The 26,832-nt window shown below is 50.8% G+C and overlaps 1 protein-coding gene across 3 annotated transcripts; it reads right to left on the bottom strand.

The window, feature by feature from the left end:
• Positions 1-525: 525 nt before the first annotated feature.
• On the bottom strand, positions 526-26,826 carry HPS4 (HPS4 biogenesis of lysosomal organelles complex 3 subunit 2). 3 transcript variants are annotated; one of them, XM_029225194.1, is made up of 14 exons: positions 26,761-26,826; positions 24,760-25,280; positions 22,341-22,431; positions 20,399-20,542; positions 15,694-15,801; positions 15,121-15,237; positions 13,551-13,645; positions 12,901-12,973; positions 10,755-10,791; positions 9,985-10,081; positions 8,443-9,355; positions 3,978-4,110; positions 3,417-3,525; positions 526-1,786 (listed from the first exon to the last, which is right to left on the bottom strand). In XM_029225194.1, exons 2-14 carry the CDS (start codon positions 24,798-24,800, stop codon positions 1,615-1,617), a joined length of 2,130 nt encoding a protein of 709 aa, XP_029081027.1. In that variant the 5' UTR covers positions 24,801-25,280; positions 26,761-26,826; the 3' UTR covers positions 526-1,614. The 3 variants fall into 3 exon arrangements, 2 of the variants coding, with proteins under 2 accessions (XP_029081027.1, XP_029081036.1); XR_003793936.1 differs by lacking the exon at positions 526-1,786 and adding an exon at positions 7,927-8,208 and having other exon boundaries at positions 3,446-3,525; XM_029225203.1 differs by lacking the exons at positions 526-1,786; positions 3,417-3,525 and having other exon boundaries at positions 3,984-8,208.
• Between the last annotated feature and the right edge of the window lie 6 nt (positions 26,827-26,832).

The following is a 26,832-nucleotide window of genomic DNA, read 5'->3' as shown; positions in this document are numbered from 1 at the left end:
TTGGAGATCTCACAATTCTGGAGCATCAGTGGCAAGAGGAAAAAAGTGTGGATGCTTGAAAATACCTCAGGACAGAAAGGGAACATGTTCTGTGTAAGGCAGTCACGGGAATGTTCCGTGAGAGCTTGGCCCCGGGATTTGTAAGGGACTTTTCCTTGGAGAATCAGGCAGAGAAGTAGGACACTGTACATTTCTCCTAGCTTGAGGTGTGGTCCTCCTCCATCTGGGAAGCTCACCTCTTAGGCCAGCCAGTGGCAGGAGGGACCCCAGAGAGGTGACAGAAAGGGTGACATGGGCCTGGTGTGCAGTCCAGCCACGCTGAAGCTGGTGCTCCCTGGAACAGCGCGCCACCCTCGCGCGGACCATTCTGACATGCGCTCTTCCTCACCTGGCCAGGCTGGATCAGGCAGGGCAAAGAGAAACGTGACCACGTGAAATACACACATATGTACACATATACATACATACCTTCATCCTTACTTTGTCACTAGAGATGTTACTGTTATTCAGAACTCATTAGTGTTTTTGGCTATTTTTATTTTTAGCCCTTAGAAACTTGTTTCAAGAAAAAGACACCATGTCAGAAACATGAGATAATGGTTCACTGACATGAAGTTATTAACATCACAATTTTCAAATGGAATCTCAGGTACTTCAGTAAACATCTGGTTAGGATTTTGCGAAATATTTTCATCCTGTGACCTGCATCATATCATCATAAAATGTCAGGCTATAACGTAACAGAACTGATGTTCTAGTACTACTCCAGCCCAGAAACACACAAACGAATGCTGTTCCCTTTCATGCAGCCACCGCTGAAAAGCACAGTCCTGCTTTTGCACCAAAACCTTTTAGAAACTCCCGTTTGGGACACTCGCTCGGGAGGAACCAGCAGCACAACCCACTTCCACCCGGGGGCCCAGTCTGGCCTGTCGTCACCCAGCTCTCGGTCCCGGCACCCCAAACTCCCTTCCACGTCATTGAGATCTGCCCCCACTGCGGCTGAGCCAAAGAACAGGCTGCTCCTTTTGAATATGGTTCCAGAAGATCCAGACAAGGTGGTTTCAGCATCCCTGACTGCTTCACCGCACGAGGCGCCCCGCCCTCCCAGCAGGACTGCCGCTCGCTGACAAATCCGCCTCCTGGCTGGGCACTCACACCTCAGACCGGCCCCCTGGAGACAGGGCTGGACAAATACTCTAGACAGGGCCAACCAGGTTCTAGAAAAGATGCCAACCTGGGGTTTTGTGGTCCTAGTTAAGGCTGGGGTGGAACAGCAGCAAAAAATGTCAGGCGCCCGGGGCTCAGTGTGACGGGGGGCTCACTGGCCCTGTGCCCCTTGGGTGTAAGGACCAAGGCGCCCAGTCTGGCCGCAGTGCTGCCCACATCATCAAGTTCTTTACCACGTGCTCTAGGTCTGCTGACCCGGAGAGCTACCTCCTCCAACGCCAATCTGCAGAAGGGGCAACAAACACTTAAATATCATTACATTCCTAAAAACAAGGGGCTATTCCAAGGAAAACAAAATAGCGGGACTTTTCCATTTAACAGGGCAGAGCTTCCTTTGCTGGGATTCGATGTGAGAGGCATCTGCTGGGGTCATGAACCCACGGTTCAAAGTAAGTTCACCCCGTGCTTCAGCAGCTTCTGCTTGGCTTTGCCCGGGAGGCTGAAGGCGCTGTCCTGCGGACTCGGGAAGCCGGAGCTCCGCCCCGCCGGCGCCAGCTGCTGGAAATAGGTTTCCTGGACAGGGCTGCAGCAGGCGTACACAGCCGTGGAGGCATTCCTGTTGGAGGAAGAAAGGAGACCACAGTCCGACGCTGCCTGTGAGCCTTCAGAGCTCGGAGACCCGCAGAGGTGCTGTCAGTGACCCGGCAGGACGAGTCATGGACCAGTCACTACGGCCTTGGAGAGGGGGCACCTTGGCCTTCAGGTAACGAGCATGGATCTGGAGTCACACAGACCTCGGTGCTCATCCCACCCCTGCGACTTCCTGGCTGTGTGCCCTTGGCTAAGCTGCTCCAGCTTTCTCGTCAGTAAAATGAATATGACAACAGTAAATTCCCTCACTGAGATTTTATAGAGAGTAAATGAGTAGGAATATATACAAATTGCTTAGCCCATGGTGAGCGGTTAAGAAATGGAGCCTGTTTGTTCCGTTTCTATTATTCAAATGAGCTACGTATCCCAACGCTAAAACCCTCTCAGCTCCAAGGAAGATGAAATACTACAGGGCCACAAGGTGGGTGATGGATCTAGGTTGCCAGCGTGGGGCAGCTGTGACTTAAAGCCAGAGGAGACACATTTATTACGGAAGGATATACAGAAATATTGGCTGGAGGTGGCGCTGGGCAGCAGAAGTGTCCGCATTCCTGTGTGGCCGGTGACAGGCATTAGAACCTGGTCAGCACCAGAGCCGAGACCAGAGCCCACACGCCTCCTTCTCAGCCACACTGTCCCCGGAACTGGAAAGGTGTGCGGCCGGGGCATGTGCTTAGAGCTGAGACACCTGGGCTCAAATCCTGACTCAGCCTCTGAGTAAGAATGCGACCCTGGGGCGAGTCGTTCATTCTGTTTGTGCTTCAATCTCCTCGTCCATAAAATGAGGTTCAAAAGAATGCGCTGGACCAAATCATTCCAAGGACTTAACTGAATGATATACACAGAGCAGGCACCCCCCTTCTGACCCTCTAACTTGCCTTCTTTTCTGCTACCGGTTTCATAAGGGAAGCGTGTAGAGAGAAAAAGTAGAAATTCGGTTGGTTAAAGACTGTAAATGACAATAATAACAATAATCTAGATCTGCTGGTACAGCAGCGTTCAGGACATGCAACAAGGTGAAAAAAGGAAACCTGTAAACCAGCACATTAGTATGCTCCAGTTTTCTAGAAGAAAGACCATTAAATAGTCAAAAATTCGAATCGTCTTTTATATGCAAAAAATAAAAACGAAAACCAACGAAACCTGGAGTAACGTACACCGAACTATTAACTGTGGGTGTCTTTGGGCCATATTGCCGGCGAGGGGAGGGCAGCATTTGACTTGGGAGACTTGGTCATGAGCACGTGGGGCTTGTTAAGTTAGCAGATGGAAGACAGCACTTCAGCATCGTTTATGGCAGAGACCGAGGCCCCTCCTCCCTCCCCAGTGACGGATGGAAGCACTGAGGTGGTGACGGCCTTAGGTCTCCTCCCTGCTGTACCCCAGTGTGTAAAGCAGTCCGAACCCCAGGATGGGACCCAGCAAATACATGACATGGGAAGCATGGGGGCAGATGACAGCAGCCACCGGAGCAGATCAAAGAAAGCCCTGACTGGTTCCTGGACTGTCCTTCATTTGGTTATGAATGAGGCTCTGCCCAGACCCCGGGAAGGCGGCTCCTGGCGCAGGGCTGTCAGTGAGCTGGGGACGCTCACCTGATGGTTACTTCGTACAGCGCGGGCAGCCGGGCGAAGTCGGAATGCATCAGGCTGACGGCCTGGAGGAAGCGGCGGTCCTGGGCTGTGGCCACCTGTGGCAGGTTGGCTTCCAGAAGAGGACACAGAAGTCGTGAGTGGCAGACCGCCCCCCTCCAGCAACATCCCCCAAACCCAGAACCATAAACTGGGACAGGGTGAGGCCCCGGCCTGGGGTACAGGTGCCCAGGGGCAGCGGGACAGAGGCCGGGGTGCTGGGCCCTCCAGCTGCGCCCCGCCACGGAGCACACGCCGCCCCCGATGGTGGGCAACACCGGTCTCTGCACACGAAGGTCCGAATCGGGAGGCGGCCTCAGCACAGACATTTGAACGTGTGTGCTTCTCTCAAGATGTTGGAGAAACGGCCAAAATAAGATAAACGAGAAAAGGAGTGTTTGCCAAGAGAATTTAAACCCCGTGGGAGCTGGGCTCCAAGTGAGAAAGCAGCATCCTGACTGCAGGGCACTCACCCCGTGCGCTGGGCCCCGGTTCCCACTCCCACCCACTGGAGGCGCCCCTTACCCGCCAGCACGTTCTGGACGCGGTCGTAGTGCGCGAAGCCATAGGTTCTGGCCGCAGGGGCCGCCTGGTCCCGGGGCAGCGTCTCGTTCAGGTGCACCTCCAGCCCATTGAGGGACGCCAGGCTGCCGTGGTACTGCGGGGCAGGGAGGGGACAGGCCGCCGCTGAGCAAGCCACCCAAGGGATATCTGCGTGGCTGCCTGACTTAGCAAGAAGGACTCTGACCAGTGCTTTGACCTGTTGTTGGAGAAGTCCTGACTTCGGCCCTTATGTCCTAATGCATTTCAAACTTGTAGAAAAATCAGAAAATAGGGGGGAGCAGAAAAATAAAAGAAAAAAAAAAAAAAAAGCAAGGAAAACTGGCCCAGAGTCTCACCATCCAGGCAGAGCCACTGGTGGCGCCCTGGTGCATCTCCTATAACCAGGGCTGGCGTCTGTGCCCCGCTCCTCCCCCACCCCGTGCTTCTTGACTGTCTGCAGGGAGGCCACCTACCTCCCGTGTACCTAGAATGGTACCAGCCACTGTTCTCGAAGGACTGAGAAGTGTGGGTGAAATGGTTTTCTGTGCTCTCTGGCTCAGAGGAGGAACCCAGCTGAGGAAGGCTGTCCGGGAGGTGAGGCCCAAACACCTGTATTTTAAAACACCTCCCAGGGGATGTCACCTGCAGGTGCAGTTGGGAACACTGGACTGTCCCATTTTGTACGATTTGTTGTTTATAAACTAAAGATGGAGTCAGACCATAAATAACGACTGATGCTAGTTCTGTGACCTAACGATACAGCATGAACTTCGTCCTTCATCCGTGAACTATTTTCCCGCAACGTCATTTTCAAACGGCTGAACTCCATCTTGGGCCCCGCCAAGTACGTCCGTCACGTCCAGATGGACTCAGCCTGAAACAGGGCCTCCTGGGGCTGCCCCGGGCTGCTAAAGCCACAAGGAGGCCGCGGGCCCTGGGCAGCAGCTGGCGCCCAGGTGAAGGACCTCCTGGCTCAGCCTCTTCCCGACTAGATGACCCGGGGCAAGTTACTGGCTTTTCTGCGCCTCGCTTTTTTTCATCTGTGAAATAGGGATACTACAGGGCTGCTGAGTGGCTGAGGTCAAATAGCATCTATCCATTCTGTCCGCTCTGAAGTGCCGGGAGCGAAGGCATTTTCTTAAAGTCAAGAATATGAAAACTGTCGTTATTAAAGAAGTGGGACCTCTTCCATGAGCACTCGTCCCTGGACTAATACGACTTGTCTGTGGGTTGACTTATTTCACGACAGCTGTGTATAAAAATAAGCTCACACAAAAGGACCAGAGATGTAAAGAGAATGTTCTGAGGTGAATGTCATGAAACTCAAGTGTTATTTTGGGGAGTGTCCTGGACTTAAAATTAGCATTTCTATCCCATGTCGTAGAAATGGTACTTAAAGCCATTAGGTTTGGCACCAGGGTTTACGTGACACCCTCATCTCTGCGTCCCCAGGGCCCAGCAGCGAGCCTGGCTCCCAGGAGGTGCCAGTCAACAGCCACTGGGTGACTGGACAGCGAGTGTGACCGACACCAGGCACCGTCCACCACGAGCTGTGCGGGCTGAGTCGAGGGTCCATAGTAACGGAACAGGAGGACAAGCACACTGTCCCCTGCTCAGATCCCTGGAACAGCCTCACCAACGCAATTAACAGAGGCAGCTGAGGCTGTGTGTGTGTGTGTGTGTGTGTGTGTGTGTGTGTGTGTGTGTGTGTACAGGATTTACCACGAAGTCAAACCACAGCCTCGCTGAAAGTTTCTGGATCTCAGGAATCTGCAACAGTCATCCCTCCATCCCCAGCGGGTGCCCAGGGAAAGGGAAAACGGGGACAGAATGAGCCATGCCAAATCTTGAGCTTTCTCTGTAGGCACCGAGCCACTTCTGGAATCTTCTGCCTAACTTGTCCTCAGGATAAAATCACTTAACCATCAACGCAGTTAAATCACAAGACGCTATACCAGATGACACGTGGGCAATTTTCTACTGGTAAGCAAGTGCTTTCATATATACGAGGAGTCAGCAAACCATGGCCCGTGGACCAAATCCAGCCTACTGACGCTGTTTTAGATAGCCTGAGAGCTGAGAATGGTTTTTATATTTTTGTATGGTTAGGGAAAAAAAACTCAAAAGAATAATATTGTTATGTGAAAATTATATCAAGCTTCAATTTTTGTGTCCATAAACAATGTACTGGAACACAGCCACGCCGTTTATTTACATATTGTTTATGGTTGTTTTTGTACTACAACAGCAGATTCCAGGAGTTGTACAAAGCAGAAAACACCTGCTATGTGTTCCTTTACATTAAAGTTTGCCAACCCAAGACACACTACCACATACGAGAGCCTCACAGCAGCCCTAGGAGACACGGAGCCGGGGCTGTTCCTGGATCCTCCGCCTTCTAGTCCACAGCAAAGCAAGCGGCTCAATGTCAGTGTGTCCCCAAACACGCAGAAGAAACGATGCAGGAACCCACATTTACTCAGAAGCACCAGTTTCACGGGAGAGGGGTGCTTTTTTGTATTTTATGCTAACACACTATACCCAGGCTTTGTCTACTGTACCCATAGCTCCGTGTCCTACTGTAATGATGAATAATTGAAGGTCAGTGAGAGGATTATCTTGGGTTTTGAGCAGGAAACTATCAGCGGCTCTCTGCTGCCCCCTGGCGTGAGCCTACTCTGCTCCTCTGAACCAGTGGGTTGGCTTTTTCTAGACAGCAAGCAGCAGAGGGTCTGGAGGGAAATCAGGTCGACTGTTTTGTGTGCAGAACCGGGACAAAAAGGCAATGAAAGCTCTCTGCTGATTATAAAATAGACAGCCTTTGGGTCTGATCAACCGACTCCACTCACAAACCAGCAAGCTGATCAAAGTTCGTTAACGCCCTACTCTTCTTAGAAAAGACTAGTTTTCTTTTTCCATAAAATTGCGTTCTCTTTCCTGCCCAACACCAAACCCTACTTTCCATGAAAGCCCAGGGAGGTCGTTGCCCTGACAACAAGGATGGGCTGTGACAGACCAAGTCCCATGTCCGAGTATCAAGGGCCACAGAAGGCAGGGCCTCTACTCCTTCACCTTCCCACCTACCATGCCAAGGTCAGATCCGCGGGGGACAGAGGGTTGAGGGTGGGAGACAAGAAACAGGCAGAAATCCTGGGCCCCACCATGTGCATTAGGTCTTGATCTCAAAGAGGTGGTTTTCTTAAGGGCAAAATGGGAGTTACCGTGCCTGCCCCCAGAGCTAGCTGTTCCAAGGTTTGGCTAAAGTAGCAGATGTAAAGTATTTACATACAGCAAATGCAGAATATATCTTAATTTACCTTCTTCTCCCCGCGCAGCCTGCACTATTCTTTTTCTTTTTGGGGGGGAAAGTAAAAAAAGAGGGGTGGTATCCACTGTACTGCATGCCAACACTGGGCCTGCAAAATGCCGCATCTAAGCTCGGTGCTAAGCAGGACAGACCATGAAACTAAGGCATCGGCCGGGAGATGGATGCACAGAACTGCAGCCCTGGATCCCTGAGCTGTTGTGAGGAGGTGGAGATGTTGCTCAGAGCCTTGGGGAAGGAGGTGGCGGGAAGCCGCCACTCGGGGAGGGTGCTGCGGGGCCTGTGGAAAGGGGAGAGGAGCCAGGCAGGTGCGAGAGGCGCAGGCTCTGTCTCCAGGCTCCGCGCGGAGGACCCGCCGCCCTCCTCCACTGCGTTCCAGGGGACCCGCTCATGTACGGAGGGCCACGGGCCTGCCTGCTAATACGATGGGCTTAGAATAATATAGATTTAAGAACAGAAACAAGGCAAGCCCCAGGACACCGTTCACCCTGCAGCAATTTTAACCTGCTGTTTTTATCGCTGCCGTTGCCCGGCCAACTAAAGCAAGGCTGTTACTATGGCGACTGGATCCAGCGTGGGCCCAGGCCCCAGAGAAGGTCAGCTTACCACTCGAAGTGGGGAAGGGGCTGCAAAGGTTTGAGAGGAGCCTTCTGGATCCAGTTAGCATTTCAGACGTCCTGGGCCTTCTAGGAAGGAGCTCCAGATGGACGGAAAGTCAGGGCTGGTGGAAAACTCCCAATCCAGGCGGTGACACGCACAGACTCCGGCCTTACAGAGTCTAGAGCTGCCGGGCTAGGGAGTGAGGCCGTGTGTGGTCATGGCCTGCATGGCTGCACTGCACCCCACACTGCTGATGACGAACCAGAGGCGCTGAGAAAATGGAAGAAGCTGGAAAGGGCAACACTTGTTGATGCCTTTGCACTTGGCTCTGTGCTCAGCACTGGATGCTCACTCACCCCCCCCCCCACAAACAGCCGAGGAGGTGGGCACCACCGGCACCCCACTGCATGGACAAGGATGTTTGGCACGAGGTCACACAGCTGCTGGCCGAGCGCCCCTGCCTGTCCCCACTCCGAGGAGGCGGGGACGGGCTGCCAGGGGCCAGGGGATCTGCACACTCACCACGTCCTCGACGGCCGCGCCATCTCCCAGCAGCGGCTCCTCGGCCAGCAGCAACAGCGCCAGGCCTCTGACGCTGTGAGTGTAGAGGTTCATCCGCACGAGCCGCGCGAGGGACACGGGGGTCGCCCTGGATCCGGTTCTGTCTGCGGAGGGGCCGTCGCCTGGGGGGTCTGCTGAGCCCGAGGCGCGTTCCGGGCTGGAGGCTGAGCGGCCCTCAGGAACCCCATCGCCGTGCTGCCCCTCGCCTTGTTCCCCCACGGGCAGCTCAGACCCCGTCTGCCTCGAATCCAAGCAAGGCGACGGCAACGGCCCGCTCGTCGGGCTGAGGAGGTGGTCCCTGGGGACGGGGGCTTGGCTGCTGTTGCCAGGAAGGTCTCTGGGCCGTTCTAGGGCTCCATTCTGGGTGAGCATCTCAGCAGTGGAGGGAGGGAGGGGGCCGCCCACAGCTGTGCCCACAGGCAGGGCCTCGGGTGGCTGGCTTCCGGGGTTGCCAGAGTCACTGACAGATGCCCTGCAGCCAGGAGGCCCGCCATCGGAGGCAGAATAACCCAAGGATGCTCCCGTGTCCTGAGCTTCTGGAACGTGGATTTCAGACAAGTCCAGTTCCTCTTCCCCCCTGGACAAACCGGTTTCCTTCACCAGGGAGAGGCCGAGCCCAGGCCCCCGGCCCCCGGCGGCGTGGTGCGGTGTTCGGGGCTTGGTGCTCTTCACATCACAGCCTGACCAGTGTCCGTTCTCCCCCCTGCCATTTGGCCAGGTGACGTCAGGAGACGTGGGCTCAGGGCTGGTCGCTGAGATCCGAGCCGTGGATTCCACGTGTCTGGGGGCGTTTTCTTTCGGGGCAGATGTGTTCAAACCCTTTGGAGGGCGCTGGGCTGGGGGCTCCGGGAGTCTGGCTGGAGATGCCAGAGTGCTGGCGAACAAGGCGGGCATGAGGAAGGGCAGGCGACTGAGCGTGGGCAAGGGCCCTGCCCTGGGGGAGACTAAAGCAGTGCTTCCCTAAAAAGCATGGGCATTGGTGACAAGTGGGTGCTGAGGCCACAGAGCCTAAGAGGTCATGGTCAAAGCACAGGAGGAAACCTAGGGCAACGCCTAGCCCTCGGGGCTTCACACAGTGACACTGGGATCACCTACAGGAAACAGCAGAACCCACTGAATCAGGGACACCCACGTTTGGAGGCCGACTGTGAGTCAGGCCCTATACTGGGTGCTACACACATACTATTCCCAACTTTCGCAAGGAACCCGTGAAGTAGACATTACTGGGTCCATTTTACAGTTGAAAAAACTGAGGCTCAGGCAGGGAATGTACTTGCTCAAGGTCACACAGCTGATAAGCAGCAGATCTGGGATTTGAAACCTATGCTTATCTCACTCTGCCAGATACCTCTGATCTCTATACTGAAGCTCCAGATGCCCCTGCCAAGGCAGAGCATGGAGAAGACGGAATCAGTTATCAAATGCCAGGGGCTCACCTGGATAAATCCTTGAGAGGGAGTGCCCAATGCATGGGTTAAGAGGAACCCCTGTGAGCTCCCTTACCTGGTCGTGGGCTCCTGGGGGAACTCACGGAGACTGACAGCTTCCTCTTCCGTCAGGAAAACAGGCACAATCTGGACGTTTGGAGGGAGTGCTGCTCCTAGAATTGCAAAGCGGTGTGGCCAGGGCCCTCCCCTGGGCCAGAGAAGACAGAGGGGCAGGGACTGTTCTTGGGGTGACGCATCCAACCCAGAGGCGGGCTCAGAGAGCAGCTCTGGGCTTCGTTCCTCAACCCAGAACAAAAGCCACAAAACTGCAGCTACAACGTCAGCCATCAGCAGGGAAAAGCCCGTGTGGGCAACTCTGCACCCAGGGTGACGTTTGGTGGAAGAAGGTTTAGTGGCACTTAAAAAAAAGACAGAAGCTGGAAAAAAGCACTTCCACCTGACCAAACGGGTCTGCCCTGACTTACGATGCAAAATAAAACAAATCCCCCTCTTGGGGGCACCTGCACTGCTGCAAAAGGTCTTCCTGGCAGGGGCTGCCGATGGCAACCATTCCTAATCGTGACCTTCTGGAACTCGTCTGAGTAGTCTCATAATGGGGAGTTAAGGAGGATCTGAAAACGGGGATTTAAGAGGTGTGCCTAAAATTACGAGCTTTACAACTGGGATTTTGATGGGTAACTTTGTCCTTGAAGCTCTATATATTTTCCTAATCTCACGAGCTGATGGAATTACCATATAGGACTACTCGGCCTTTCACGTGACTTGGATAGGGCCAGGCAGCTTAAAGACCATTCCCAAGATGTAGCAAGGCACCTGATTGCTTACCATGTTCCTGCAGGGCATCCCCTCCTAGAGGTTTTCTCTGAAAATAAACACACAGAGAAGTTGGTGCTGGGCACCGCGTTCTCCCCCCCCCACCTAACCATCAGGACCGTGCGGTGCCATCTGTTCATGAAATGTAGCCAGGCCCAGGATGCTGGTCCCAGCCGCATGCCAACAGCAAAGCAGATGGAACAGAAGCTCCCCCAAGCTGCCTGCCCCCCGCCGTGGCTGGGGTCAGCCAAGAGCCAGGCCCACGCTGGCTGGGGCGGCCACACCACCCAGGCTCACACCAGGCTTCTTCCCGTTCTGATTTCTCAGTTTCTCCTCTCTGGGAATAACAGCAAGCATTCATTCATGTTAACCTCTCAGACCTCCAGGGAAGTCATCTCCTGGAATAAAGCCACATCTACCACAGCCCTGGCCTAGAGCTCACACAGATCCCATTATAACAAAAGTGTGAAGGGCCTGTGACCCTCACAAGGGAAGGATTCAACCTAAACCAGATGTGAGGTCAGATCTCTGGTTCTGATTTACAATCAAGGTGAGAAACCCAGGAATCTCCTCAAAAGAGCTTTCCAGCCATCTCCACCTAAAGGTTCCAAAAGGACCCACCAAAACAAAACAAAAACTGCTCTTCTCACCAAAATGACTTTCACTCCTAAGAAGTGTTGTGGCTTTCTTTTTTTCTTTACATAAACTAACTCTAGACAAAAATTCTTTTCCAAAATATCACATATAATTCCCTCACCCGCAAGCTAATCCTGTTAACATTGGGCACATTTTCCTTTAAGTCTATGCATTTTTTTTATACTCTGAGGCCACATTACGTAAAACTTTCTTTTCTGCTTGAAAGAGTGACACAGTTTCTGTCATGAAGGCATCTTTGGCCATTTGCAACGGCTGACCACAATCTTATGAAGTTTACAGTGGTGCAGGAGAATTCATCGTTTCCGAAAATAGTGAATATCTTCGGCTTTGCGGCCATACAGTCTCTGTCCAACTGCTCAACCTGCAGATGTGGCTCAGAAGCAGGCCAAGAAAATTCTGTCAGTAGGCGACTGGCCCACAGCCCACGGTCTGCCAGCTCCTACCGTAGACATTTAAGTTATATCTGATTTTTCACTTTCGTAAATCCTGTTGGGATAAATTTTGAGTATAAACCTCCTTCAGCGGTCAGATGATTTCCTTAGTATGGATTCGTAGTGCTGAACAATGAGGAAAAAGGAAAGGGCATCCTCAAGCCTCTCATTATCAAATAGTTTACCAGGAAGGCTGTTCTAAGGACCCCTGCATCACGGTGGGAAGGAGCCGGCTAGAGCCACACACGTGTTTTAAATGTCTACTGATTTAATAAGTGTAAGAAGGGCTTCCCTGGTGGCGCAGTGGTTGAGAGTCCGCCTGCCGATGCAGGGGACGCAGGTTCGTGCCCCGGTCCGGGAAGATCCCACATGCCGCGGAGCGGCTGGGCCCGTGAGCCATAGCCGCTGAGCCTGCGCGTCTGGAGCCTGTGCTCCGCAACGGGAGAGGCCACAACAGTGAGAGGCCCGCGTACCGCCAAAAAAAAAAAAAAAAAAAAAAATAATAAGTGTAAGAAGCTAGCCTGATGACACACTTAAAACCAGAGTCTCGCACAGTAAGAATCAACTAGTAAAACAAAAGAAAAAAGAACTCAAAGGAAATATGCCAGATGCTAGCAGTGATTATCTCTGTGCAGTCCAGTTGTGGGCAGTTTTATTTCCCATGAGCACATATGACTTTTCCTTCATTATAAAAACAGTTAAGTAAATATAAGAAGGAAGTATTTTTAAAGTTTCTGTTGTCCTAAGCCATCTTTTACAGTCTCTCTCTCTCTCTGAAAAATCCAACATCTCTTTGACATAAAGCCCATCCTTGAGGGAAGTCAAATTCTCATAGCTCCACTTGGATCGAAGAAAATCCAACCAAGTCTACCACGCAGAAGACAACATTTTCTTTCGGCTTTGCCAGTGACCTCACTCGAAGGAAACCACACGGATGGCCCTGGGGTCCTGAGAAGGACAAGGCAGCAGCAGCTGCCCCCATCCATCTAGCACGGGGATCAGCCTTGCCCGATATAAAGACAGACTCGCCGGATGAACCATCCCAGCCAGCAGGGTGGGCTTTGCGATACCTGGTCCCGACGTGCAGCTCGATGAAGCAGAACCTTGGCTGTGACAGAGGGTGGGAGCTGGGTACTAACGATCCTGGGGGGTCAGACACAGGAACAAGGACACCGTGAGAAGAAACACACTCAGGACTCTGAATTGGAAACATTCCTGACACCCTGTGGTGGCGAGGATCTCGGGGACACAGCTGGTGGGAGTTTCAACTGGGAGAGCCCCCGTGGAGGGCTCTTGGGTGCTCAAGCTCACTAAGAGGCCCTCCAGCTGTGTGAAGAGCTGCAGTGAGACCTCAGAGGCCAACTGGAGATGGACCCAGCCGAGAGGCTGCAGGAGCCTGAGCTGAAGCTATGGCCAGCACACCCGGGCCCTGGGCAGCAGAGGAAGGTGCTGTGGGCCTCCTCCATGCCCTATCTGAGAATTTCACGGATCTCTTCAAAGCTGCCTCTTATATTCCCAACTCTTTTCTGGACACAACAGTTTGCAATTTCCCAGCTCTGCCCAAAGACAGGCAGGGACCCTATATCAAATCTAAACTACCCGCTAGTTGCCCAACAAGACCACCTGGAACTGGCCACACACAGAGCTCCCCGCCCCCGATCGGGGTGGTCAGTTCTGCAGCAGGGGCAGGGCTGGAGGGGCAGGACCCGGCATTACTCACAGCCCCTTATAGAGGATGCAGCCGGCTAGAACATGGGGCGAGCGCTGGCAGGTCTGCAGAATGAGGGCCGCCTTCAGCAACAGCAGGGGCTCCACCTGTGCCGGGCAAGAAGCATGCCACGAAGTCAACACGCTTACCATCAGCGAAGGAGGAACAGGAAGGGGGCTCTGGAGAGCAGATGGACAGCTCAGAGCCCAAGCCTGGAGGGAGAGTGTGCCGCACAGTGACAGCTATGTCACGCCTCTGACACCCAGAACGGCTGCCACCACAAATGCCAAATTCTGGGGACAAGGAGGCCTCTCTGGAAGCTGGAAGGTAGAGCAGATATGGCATATGGCTCTTCACAGGCGACAGTGCAGATGGCCAAGGAGACCCTGACGATCAACGCTGAGACCAGAAGGCAGCAGGAGAGGAGAGCCTACCTCTCAAATTCAGGTCATGGTGTCGGTGAACCCACCCACCCGTCCTCCACCGTCGCCCTGAAGCCCAGGCACCCCTGTGACGCAGCTGGCTTGATGTCTGACCAGATCCCGTAACTCTGTTGCGTAACAGAAAATGATAACATCATGGCCTTTCACTCAGGAGTATACGCCTCAGTCCACGGTCCTTGTAAAAAGTCCCGAAGACCAGAAAAGGATCTGAGCCTGGTCAAGAATGGCCAGCAATAACCAAAAGCCTCTTCCTGCTTCCTGCTGGGCAGCGGTTAGAACCCAGTGCCAAGGAGCCAAGCATGCAGTTCATTCTTTCACGCCCTCAAGACGCGCCCAGGCCCAGCCAGCCAGTCTGGAAAGCTCTGGGCCAACTCCAAGAAGCCCTCCAAACAGGAGCGGGAAACCCGTCCCTGTTTCTAGCAACATCCCAGTGCCACATCCCTGTTAAAAGGGACACAGTCAACGACAGCAGCGAGAGCCAGCCCACACATAGTGGAAGGCTCCCGTCCCCCGAGATGCTCAGGGCACGGGCCGGCGGTTCTCGAGGGGCAGTGCCTTGCACCTCCCTTTGGCTACCTGACTGTGAGGATGTGATACTCAGCCAGATCAAGGCCACTGAGCAAGGGGCAGTGCAGGCGGCCGGGCCAGCCACGCAGGTGGCCTCCTGTCACCGCGTGCCAACGGCAACAGTGACAGCTCAGGGACAGAACGCCTCCCAGCCCCGCAGTCCCAGATATGGCAACCCTGGTTTTAAAATGTCAGCCCTGGGCCTTTTTGGATGTCGAGAATAATTAAATCACATAATGGTACTATCGAGAGGGGCCTTCAGATTACTGAGTTCAACACTCCTGGGCATTAGCAAAACAGTAACACCCTTTACTGAGTATCTGCTTCCTGTCATTTACGTACTGTCCCATTTCATCATCACAACAGCTCTGGGAGGCAAGCCTTATGCTGTGGCCATTTTACGGGCCAAGCCATTTTACTTGTCCAAGCCCACACGGCTCGTGAGGGCTGCATGGAATCTGAGTACAGGTCTTAACAACTATGCGCCCTGAGATACACCTCATTCAAGGGGGAAAACGTGTCCAGAAGCCCTATTCCTATCCATGCAACGAGCAGGGGGCTGAGCCTGTTACTTTCGTTCGGTCCAGGTTCCAGAGGGAGTTGAATATCTTATGCAGGTCACCGGTGTTTCTCAGGATCTGGTCAATGAAGGTGTCCCACTCCCCGCTCAGTTCTTCCCGAGAGCAGCTCTGAAACAGAACAGCTGGAAGTCAACACCCAAGATTCCAAGAGACACACTCTTCGGCAAGGACTCCAACCACCAACAAAATTGTTCCTACACGAAAAACTGGCCAGAAGGGAGGGCCTGTTCTGAGCTTCCCATCCAGGCGAGGCCTCACCCCATGCCCCTGATAACCTGCCCCCCACAGACCAGGGCCCCTCGGGGCGGGGAGTGGGGGGAGGGCGTGACCAGGCCCTGCTCTTCCCAGCCATCCTAGGAAGGAGGGAACGGGCATAAACATTTGGGTGAATGGGACTCAGGCCACCAGGGAAGAAAGGCATCTGAGAGGGGCTCCAAGGGCCCATGACCTTGTCGCTGACACGATATGTTTCTGTCAAGTGTACCAGACCCCTGGGTGAACGCTGTGTTCTGCCGATATCGATTTTGCTGAGGAGGTTCCTCTTAAGACTCCTCAACACCATACCTTGTAGGCCAGAGAAACAGGCCCATTGTAAAAATTAAAGAAGCCGATGAGCTGATCCAGAAGCTGCTTGCAGCTGACATCAGGGAGCTCAACAGCACAGCCCAGCACCTGTAAAGGAGGACAGGAATCTTCCTTTTCTCTGAGGCCAAGCTCAGAATCCTGGCATCCAGGGCTCACTAAAGCTGGACTCCACTGGCCCATCAAAATCCATCTTCTGCTGTGTGACCCCACACCCTCCGCCAGCCTTGCTGGTCTCCACAGGAAACAGATACTTTTTGTACCTACTCATGTTGCCCAAGCTGAAATCCCCCCGCCTCCCATTCTTGTTCATTTGCCTGGGACTCCCCCCTGCCTTCCCCCCGACCCCGTGCCCGCCCCCCCAGATGCCAGCCCCCGCAGGATGCCTGTTTTCATCACTCCAGACAATGCCGACCTGTTTCCTGATCCCTTGTATTGTTAGCACTGTTATTTGGACACTGGATGTTTCATTTGGGTTTCACAGCAAACACTGGACCCAGACCGTTTCATGAATGGCCATCCCGTCTCTCCAGCTGGATGGAGTACTTCCAGAACGGGGACCGACTGCATCATCGCGCCAGCCACAAAAGATAAACACTTGCTCAGTTAGGAAATAATCTGGGCCTATGTTTAAAGCGCCTGAAAAACCTTCGTATTCTTTGACTCAGTAATTCTGCCTGTAGAAGTCTTTCCTAAGGGACTTATCAGAAACTTAAAGCAACCCTGAAAGAAAACAAATAAACAAACAAACAAAAATGCTCTCTGAATGTAAGCTCCACCGAGGCAAGAATCTGCATTTTGTTCACTGATGTAATCCAAGTGACAACAGTCTGGCACCCAGTAGGTGCTTATGTCTCCCCTAATTAATCTATAGAGGGAATGAAATCCTAATAATCCCACCAGCTTTTCTTTAGAAACTGACAAACTGATTCTACGACAGAAATACAAAGGACCTAAAATATCCAAAGCTGTCTTGGAGAAGAATAAGTTTGGAGGACTTCCACCATCTGATTTTAAGACTTATTATAAAGCTACAGACATCAAGACAGAGTAGTACTTGTATAGAATCTTCAGAAAGATCAATGGGAAAGAATATTGAGCCCAGAAGTAGAGCCACACTTAAATGGTCATTTGATCTTCAACAAAGGAGCCACAGGAATCTAATAGCAAAAGGAAAGTTTTCAACAATGGTGCTGCATTAACTGGACACCCATATGGAGAAAAGGACCCTTGACCTCTGCTTCGCACCATACACAAAGATATATCCAAGGTGGATTACAGACCTAAATTTAAAAGCTAAAACTGTGAAACTTACAAAACCAAAAATTGGAGAATGTCTTCTCCAATGGGGTAGGCAATGGTTTTAGACAGAATACAGAAAGCAATAACCATAAAAGATAACACTGATAAATTAGACTTCCTTAAAACTAGGGCTTCCCTGGCGGTGCAGTGGTTAAGAATCCGCGTGCCAATGCAGGGGACATGGGTTTGAGCCCTGGTCCAGGAAGATCCCACATGCCGCAGAGCAACTAAGCCCATGCACCAAAACTACTGAGCCTGAGCTCTAGAGCCCACGAGCCACAACTACTGAGCCCACGTGCCACAACTACTGAAGCCCGCCCACCTGGAGCCCATGCTCCGCAACAAGAGAAGCCACCGCTGTGAGAAGCCCGCGCACTGCAACGAAGAGTAGCCCCCCGCTCACCGCAACTAGAGAAAGCCTGCGTGCAGCGACGAAGACCCAACGCAGCCAAAAATAAATAAAATAAATTTATTTAAAAAAAAAACTAAACTAAAAACTTCCCATCAAAAGACATTATTAAGAAAGTAGGCGCACCACAAACTGGGAGAAGATATTTTTAAAATGTATATCTGACAAAGAACTGGTATCCAGGATGTATGAAGAAACCTATAACTCAAGAAAAAAAGAAAACCCAGTTTAAAAAATGGGCAAGGGCTTTGGACAAATACTTTGCGAAGGAAGATATACAAATGGCCATGAAGCACACGAAAAAGCCTTAATATCACTAGTCATTGGGGAAATGCAAATTGAAACCACAACGAGATACCGCTTCACATCCAGCAAAATGGCTAAAATTAAACGAACTGGCCACATTACTGCTGATGGAGATGTGGCAGTATCTGGAATTCTCATACACTGTTGGTGGGAATGTAAACTGGTACAACCGCTCTGGGCTAAAGTCTAGCAGTTTCTTGTAAGATCAACACACACCTACCCTATGACCCAGCAATTCCATGCCTAGATATTTACCTATGAGAAATGAAAACATATGTCCACAAAAAGACTTGTATAGGAATGTTTCTAGAGCCTTATTCCTTTTTTAAATTTTATTTTCTTGAAGTACTGTTGATTTATAATGTCGTATGAATTTCTGCTGTACAGCAAAGTGATTCAGTTATACATACATACACATTCTTTTTCAGATTCTTTTCCATTATGGTTTGTCATAGGATATTGAATATAGTTCCCTGTGCTCTACAGTAGGACCTTGTCGTTTCTCCATTCTCTGTATAATAGTTTGCATCGGTTAATCCCAAACTCTCAATCCTTCCCTTCCTCTATCCCCCTCGGCATCTAAAACTCCGTTCTCTATGTCTGTGAGTCTGTTTCTGTGAGTCTGTTTCTGTTCATTTGTGTCATATTTTAGATTCCACACATAAGTGATATATGGCATTTGTCTTTCTCTTTCTGACTTACTTCACTTACTATGATAATCTCTAGTTGCATCCATGTTGCTGCAGATGGCTTTATTTCATTCTTTTATGGCTGAGTAGTATTCCATTGTACATATGTACCACACCTTCTTTATCCATTCATCTGTCGATGGGTTTTCACGTCTTGGTTATTGTAAATAGTGCTGCTATGAACACAGGGGTGCGTGTATCTTTTTGAATTAGAGTTTTGTCCAGATATATGCCCAGGAGTGGGATTGCTGGGTCATATGATAATTCTATTTTTAGTTTTTTAAGGAACCTCCATACTGTTCTCCATAGTGGCTGCACCAACTTACATTCCCACCAACAACGTAGGAGGGTTCCCTTTTCTCCACACCCTCTCCAGCACTTATTATTGGTAGACTTTTTTTTTTTAATTAATTAATTTATTTATTTTTTGGCTGCGTTGGGTCTTCGTTGCTGCGTGTGGGCTTTCTCTAGTTGCGGCGAGCAGGGGCTACTCTTCCTTGCGGTACATGGGCTCCTCATTGCGGTGGCTTCTCTTGTTGCGGAGCATGGTCTCTAGGCGCACAGGCTTCAGTAGTTGTGGCTCATGGGCTCAGTAGCTGTGGCTCAAAGGCTCTAGAGCACAGGCTTCAGTAGTTGTGGCACACGGGCTCAGTAGCTGTGGCTCAAGGGCTCTAGAGCGCAGGCTCAGTAGTTGTGGTACACAGGCTTAGGTGCTCCGTGGCATGTGGGATCTTCCCCGACCAGGGCTCGAACCCGTGTCCCCTGCATTGGCAGGCGGATTCTTAACCACTGTGCCACCAAAAAAGTCCCATTGTTGGTAGACTTTTTGATGATGGCCATTCTCACTGGTGTGAGGTAGTACCTCATTGTAGTTTTGATTTGTATTTCTCTAGAGCCTAATTCTTTTTTTAAAAAAAAATTTATCTATTTACTTATTTATTTATTTGGCTGCACCAGGTCTTAGTTGTGGCCTGCAGGATCTTTGCTGTGGTGTGTGGGATCTAGTTCCTTGACCAGGGATTGACCCCGGACCCCCTGCTTTGGGAGCAGGGAGTCTTAACTGCTGGACAACCAGGGAAGTCCCTCTAGAGCCTTATTCTTAAGTGCCCCAAACTGGACACAGTTCACGTGTCCACAAAAAGGAGAATGAATAAGTAGACTGTGATACATTCAGACTATGGAATACTGCTCAGCAATAAATAGGAATGAACCGCCGGTACACGCAACAATGTGGATGAATCCCACAAGTGTTAAAATAGAGGATAAAGGGATGAATATATAAATGTGTGATAAAGCAACTATAATGAAGTGTTCTGTAGAATCTAGGAGGTATGTGAGTATTCACCGTAAAATTCTCTCAACTGTTCAGTATGTTAGAAAATTTTCATAACAAAATGTTGGAAATAATACCTACGAAGGTGAAGATACTTCCTTACCCTTAAGCATCCCATCCCCTCAGGAATAAATTTAAAATAAGAGGAGGCATGAGACAACAGTACTTTAGAGTCTATAGTACTACCAGCTGTAAATTGTTCTTTTTTTTTCTTAATGGTTCTTTGAAACCTAACATATATGCACCAGTGTCTTCAAGTTTCTGGCTCCCTTCCCCAGTAAGCGTGGAGAGTATAGAGAGTAGAAGCAAGAAAAGATGGAGATTAAAAACTCAATTTGCATCACAGAGCAAAGAGAATTTCCAGAGGATGACCAAAAGAGAGGAGAAAGCAGGCGTGTGCAATGCAGGACGTGTTAGCAGTGTTTTGGAGAGAGCACTCAGTTCTGATGGGCACCTGCAGAAAGTGACACGAGAATCGCAGATGACCGGGGGTGGGGGGCAGCACACGCGGGGAGAGTAGGAGGTTCTAGGCTCAAGATCCATGGCAAGCATTATTTCTAAACCCTAGCATCGCAATACTTCTCACAAAGACAAAAGACTCTTGGTAGAGGCTACCCTGCAGGCACTGGTTCAGCCTGGTAAACTTACCCAAAGGTAATCGCCGTCAACCTTTATGGCGAACTTAAGTTTCCGCAGACGGACGATGGTGGGAGGAGAGCCGGAAATGTCAGAAATGCAGTGGACAACCCCGGCGATCTGTCCACAGAGCAGCTCCTGTTGGTCAAGCAGGGTCTAGGGAAAAGAGCCAATTCCAGACATTACGTTGAAGTTCCCGAACTCCTGTGTCATTCCTTAGAGCAGGGGTTGGCTAACTATAGCCTGGAGGCCAGATCGACTCTGCTGCCTGTTTTTATATAATCCGGGAACTAATGATGGTTTTTACATTTTTTTAAGGGTTGTCAAAATAACAACAAAGAAGAATACGTGATAGAGACCTTACACGGCTTGCAGAGACCAAAACATTCCCACATTGGCCCTTTTGAGACAAAGTTTGCTGAACCCTGCCTGAATTGTCACAAAACACCCACAGTGAATGCATAAGAACTACGTTTTTGTTCCTAGGATTATAGGCCTGTGCATGGGTAGAAGAGTGAGCCTTAATCCCCATTCAAATCCCCTGCAGAGTGGCCAGAGCAGCCTAGACTAATCCCCACTCTCCAAGTCAAGTGTGATCACATGAGTGAATACACAGGCCTCCTAATTGATCTTCACGTTGACTAAACTGTGGGGCAGACAGACATCATGTGATGCAACGGAAAACAGAGAACTCTTGACTGAAAGAGCTGAACTTGAACCGAATCAAGGCTCTAGATCTTACTACTAGTTTAAAGGAAATGCACTGGGTAGAAAGCATTAAATGATACCATCGTGAGGAAGTAATCAGCCCAGTGCAGAGTGGGGGACGTGCTGACATTCTGCTGCATAAGAGACCTGGTTTCTTCAATAATTCAGTGGCACAGGGGGAAAAAAGGACGTGGGGAGGGGTGAGGAGTGTTATATGATAAAAGGGACTTGAAACACAAAATAACCGAATGGGGTGTGTGGGCCTTGCTTGGATGCTGATTGGGAGAGGCAGGGGGAAGGAAGGAAGGACTAAGTAACATCTAAGATAATAAAGGCAAAATTTGAATATAGACTGTATCAGATGATACCATTGTTACTAATTACTGTAAATTTTGCTGCATGGGATGTTAACAAAATACACCCTTTTCAGTTAGAGATGTTACTTGATACTGGTGAGATGACACCATGTCTAGGATTTGCTTCAAAATACTTCAGGAACGGACTTCCCTGGTGGCGCAGTGCTTAAGAATCCGCCTGCCAACGCAGGGGACATGGGTTTGAGCCCTGGTTTAGGAAGATCTCACACGCTGCGGAGCAACTAAGCCCGTGCGCCACAACTACTGAGCCTGTGCTCTAAAGCCTGTGAGCCACAACTACTGAGCCAGCCTGCCACAGCTACTGAAGCCCCCGCGCCTAGAGCCCGTGCTCTGCAACAAGAGAAGCCACTGCAATGAGCAGCCCGTGCACCGCAAAGAGTGGCCCCCACTCACCGCAACTAGAGAAAACCCACGCGCAGCAACGAAGACCCAATGCAGCCAAAAATAAATAAATACATTTATTTAAAAAGAATACTCCAGGGAAAAAGAGTGGGGAGGAGTTAGGATAGCTCATATCACACTGGTCAAGTGTTGGTTATCGCTGAAGCTGATGATGGGCACGTGAGGGCCGATGATTCTCTCCTCTTTACTTTGGTATATGTTTGGAGAAAAGTTTTCAATCCAGCGGGGCAGACAGAAAATCATGACAGTAACAGAGAGCTAGAGAAGGTGGAAGTACTGGGCTGCCTGGGCACTTCAACACCAGAACAACAACAAATAATACAACTAAGAATAAGAGAGTAGAAGTGGCGAATGCCTGGACTACGCAGAGAAAGCTGTCCACATGTAACCCTCCCCAGACCTTTGGAAAAGTCACCACTTTGAGGCAGTGGGATCCCCACCAAACAAGAAAATGCTGTGTGGCTTACCTGAGGGGGGAAAAAGTAACAGATGGCAGCTCTGGTTGGATCTCCTTCTCCCTTCACCTTGGAACCATCGTAAAGGAAAAAATAATTCCACCTGTCAAGAGAACAGAAGGGAGCTGTGTTTCCTTCCATCCGGTGAGCAGGGCCTTGTAAAACAGCTTCCTTTTGCCCAGCCGGAGAGGGGCTCATGATTCGGCATTTAAAAAGCCCTCTGGTGGCCCCAGAGGAGAAGGGGCCCAGGAGCTACAAAGAGATAAAACCATTTCGTAAGTGCAGCCAAGTCAAACTAAAAATACGCCTCTATCCAGCCGCCAGACCATCTGCCCCAAAAGACAGAAGAGCAGCTAAGGAAAGACAGGGCACCCACAATGATGCCTCTTATTTGAGACACTGAACCTTAACTCCGTAACCATGTGGTTTGGTCAACTGTCTTTTAAGGCTCTGATAATGAAGTAAGTTAGGGATGTCTTAGTTGTCTTCATAACTGCTGGGCACAAGGTCTCTGGAAATTGCCCTTCTACCAGGAATTCATTTAACACACATTTGCTGAGGGCCTGCGGTGAGCGCTGCATGTGCCAGCCTCGGGGGCCATCGCGAGGAGAGGGAAACAGGACACATGCAGTTTGCCCGCAGGGCAGCGAGTCCATAACGGGAAAAGCGGGGACATCTGAGAGCTCAGAGAGGCACCACACCCCTCCTTTAACACAGTCCCTCATCAAACTTCTGATTCCCTCCCTGCAGAGGAAGCTCTCTCCTCAATACCCATAACCCTCTGCTCCTCCCTAAAGACTCGGGGTCTCCTCTCTGGTGTAACTACAATTACTTCTTTAAGACCGCAAAGCAGACTACCCAGGCTGGACCTGGGTTTTAACCTCTCGGTCTCCGAAAGCACATCCATCAGGCCAGAGCAGTGACTACTCTGTCACCTGCACTCTTCTCCCCTGATCTACGCCCTCCCCGGCTCCCACCTTATCTTCCTACGACAAGCACTAACTCTGTTTCTAGCACAATCCACTTTCCCGAGTTCTAGGTCCCAACGTGCAGCTGGCTGCAGGGCCCGGACAGATCAAAGAGCCTCAAAGAATGTTTCAAACCCAGCTTGGAAACCCCACTGCCAGGTGGTGAGCATACTGTAATGCATAGAAATAGCAAATCACTGTGTTGGGTACAGTGTTATAGGTCAATTATACTTGAAACAAACTCATAGAAAAAGAGTTCAGATTTGCAGTCATCAGAGGCAGGAGGTGGGGGAAGGGGGATTGGATAAAGGTAGTCAGGGCTTCCCTGGTGGCGCAGTGGTTGAGAGTCTGCCTGCCGATGCAGGGGACACGGGTTTGTGCCCCGGTCCAGGTAGATCCCACATGCCGCGGAGCGGCTGGGCCCGTGAGCCATGGCCGCTGGGCCTGTGCGTCCGGAGCCTGTGCTCCGCAACGGGAGAGGCCACAGCAGTGAGAGACCCGCGTACCACACACACACACACACACACACAAAAAGTAGTCGAAAGGTACAATCTTCCAGTTACAAAATAAATAAGTACTAGGGATGTAATGTACAACATGATAAATGTAATTAACACTTCTGTATGTTATATATGAAAGTTTTTAAGAGTAAATCCTGAGTTCTCATTACAAGGAAAACATTTTTTTTCCTTTTATATCTATATGAGATGATAGATGTTCACTAAACTTGTGGTGATCTTTTCATGATTATGTGTGTTACAGTGCTGTATGTCAACTATATGTCACTTAAACTGGAAGCTAGATAGATAGATGAATAATTGAATGAATGAATGAAACCCCACTGCTGGGCCCCATTCTACCGTTTCCTTATGTTACCTGGGTGAAAGTGACCCCACTCTTACAGGCACACAAAAGAAAACCTGAGTGTCGTTTTCAACTGCACACATATAATCAGTCATAAATCCTGCTCATTCTATTGAAACCATGCCTCTCACTTTCCTCTCCTTCATAAATGTTTGCTGAGCCAAATTAAGACACGCTTAACCCATTTGCGGTTGAGAAGGGAACTGAGTTTCAGGCAGACATTGTATAATACCCTTGAAGAGCCAGTCTGGCCAAACCTCTTCTCGTGGTGTAATTCTGCACCGCCACAGCTTCTTGTCTCTCAAAAGTGAAGACTTCAGTGCCCACGGTATTATCAAGGCCGGCTGCGGGATCCAGCCGTGGCTCTCTTTTCTACCTTCTACCAGAATGCTGGACTCGTCAAACCCTGCAAGAGGCTCGTGTGGTTACAGTACATCAGCTTTGGAGAGAAATGGCCCTTGATTCGCTGCTCTGAGGAAAATGGTTTTTTTTTTTTTTCTTAATAAAATCAAGACAGTCTGGCTGGGGATTCTCAGTTCACCCAAAACATCCGTGCGGCAGCCTGCAGGAACTAACCCCCTGCAGGCCCTGCTACTCACCAGGAGGCTGACGTGGTCTCTGTCGAGGTGGAGGTGGCCATTTACTCTTTGGTGGCCCTCATTCTCTTTATTTGGGTTTTCTTTTCCAGTCTGGCTTCTTTCTCCCCAGCAGTGACAGTTCCTCCGCTGAATCCGGATGTGGGACGTTTAGGTGTTTTCAGTCTCCAACAGTCACTTGTCTAGTTCTCATTCAGCATGAAAGTGCTTCTTCCCTTCCTTCCAGGCCCTTCGGTCCCGTCAATACCTCCAGCCTCTCAGAGCTCTGGGAAAAAAATCAATAAAGCAAGAGAATTCTACCAGAAAGTCAAATCCACCAATCTGGTTCCGTGAGCATCGTCTCCCTGGCCCTCTGCAGAACGACCCCTTCAAAGAACGACCCCTTTGCCAGGGAAGCCTGACAGGGCAGATGCATGCTGAAGGCGGTGCTCTGAAGCGATGTCTAGCTTGTCGGGTTCAAAGCCATTCTGAAGGTTTCTTTAAAAAGTTTTGAAGCTTTCCGTTCAAACATCAGTCCCTTGACCCTAAAATAAACACAAGGAATAGATTATTTCAGAATCCCATGAGTGAGCATGTGACCCAGCAGGGTTAAGCAAATGGTATGCTTCAAAAGAGTTTTCCAGAAAGCTGAAAAGTGTGTTTCAAAATCCAAAAGTGAGGGGAGCAAAACTTCAGAGTAAGTCCCATAGTTAATGTGAAGAGATATATCACACAGAAGATAGAATTAAATAACCGGTGTGAAAAAGCTCTGGGTGTCAAGGACAGCTATACAAATAAGGCGGTTGGTGTAGTAATAATGGAACTCAAATTAAGGAACTGTCACCTTGACAGCCCAAAATTAATCTTAACATGTAGAATCCCAGAGCTGGGCAAGTTTCCAAAAGTCAAAAAGAGAATTTAACAAGTGGCTTTCAAACTCCCACAAGAGGAAAGAGAACTCAGAGTATCAAGAAATTTCAGGCTCAGAAGGGACGCTGGCATCACACACTCTAATCCTTACTCTCCTTCAAAAACTACCTGGACTGGCTCTTGCTTACTCTCTCCAGAGACAGGCAGTTCTCAGTGTTCAATTTATCCTTCCACCAAGCTGAAACTGGCCTCGCAGTAACCTCCACACACTCTCCAGGAAAAAAAAACAAGGTCTCATCCTTCCACAAGTCAACCCTTTGGTCACTTCAAAACTGTATCCCTACTGTCACTTTCTCCAAGCTTAATGTCCCCAGCAACATGGTTTCGAAAGCTTGCTCACCATCTGCCATCCTCCTGGGAACACAAGAGAGTTTTTTTAAGCTCCTCTGGTAGAGGGAAGTCCCTAGAGAGGACACCACCGAATCTTTGATGGCCTGTAAAACCTCTGTCTTTTCTCAGCTCTGGATACCTTGGGGTGGGCCTCCCTAGGGTCATATTCATATTCGGGTGCCTGTGGAGGCGGCATCTAAGCCCGTGGAACCAAGGACTGCAATCTGAAACCCCCATCCCTTGTTCCCATAGGACTGGGCCCTGCACTGCCAAGGTTCACTCGCTTAACTCTGAAAGGTCCAGAAGAAGCCGCTAATGGTCCGTCGGGGACAGGGCAAGTGTTGGGATGTGGCCAGAGAAGGCTCTGGCCTGGGAAGTGGCAGTAACGATCGGGGGAGTCGAGACGTGGCCGGGGCAAAGGCCTGTGGGTGGTGGTGATGGTGTAGGAAGTGGCCTCAGTGTGTCAGCAGAGCAGGAAAAGGGGCGCTAATGAAAGCGATCGGTAACCGCCGGCAGCAGTGGGAAGTGTCTGGCCTCAGCTCCAGGGGGCTGGGACTGGTGGGCAAAGGTGCGGGGATCAATCGGGGCCGGGTCACAGCGCGGAGGGGCCGCCAAAAGGCGCTCTCGGCCGGGGTCCCGCCCTTTGGTGTCCCCGCGCCCCCGGGCGCCGCCCACCCGCCGGAGTAGCCAGGCAGCCTGGGGATACGGGGTCAAGGCTCGGGACTCGGGACCCTGAGGTCCCAGCGACTCCCGCCCGATACCTACGCGCGCGGCGGAGAGGCCCCAGGGTCACGCGCCACCTGCGCTTACCGCCCCCTAAAGTTCCCGCAGAGCTGG

Source organism: Monodon monoceros, unplaced genomic scaffold, assembly GCF_005190385.1.
Source record: "Monodon monoceros isolate NGI ecotype Baffin Bay Population unplaced genomic scaffold, NGI_Narwhal_1 Super_Scaffold_1, whole genome shotgun sequence".
NCBI classification, from domain to species: Eukaryota; Metazoa; Chordata; class Mammalia; order Artiodactyla; family Monodontidae; genus Monodon; species Monodon monoceros.
Note: the sequence above shows the minus strand (reverse complement) of the source record. Positions and strands in the feature narration are given on the sequence as shown.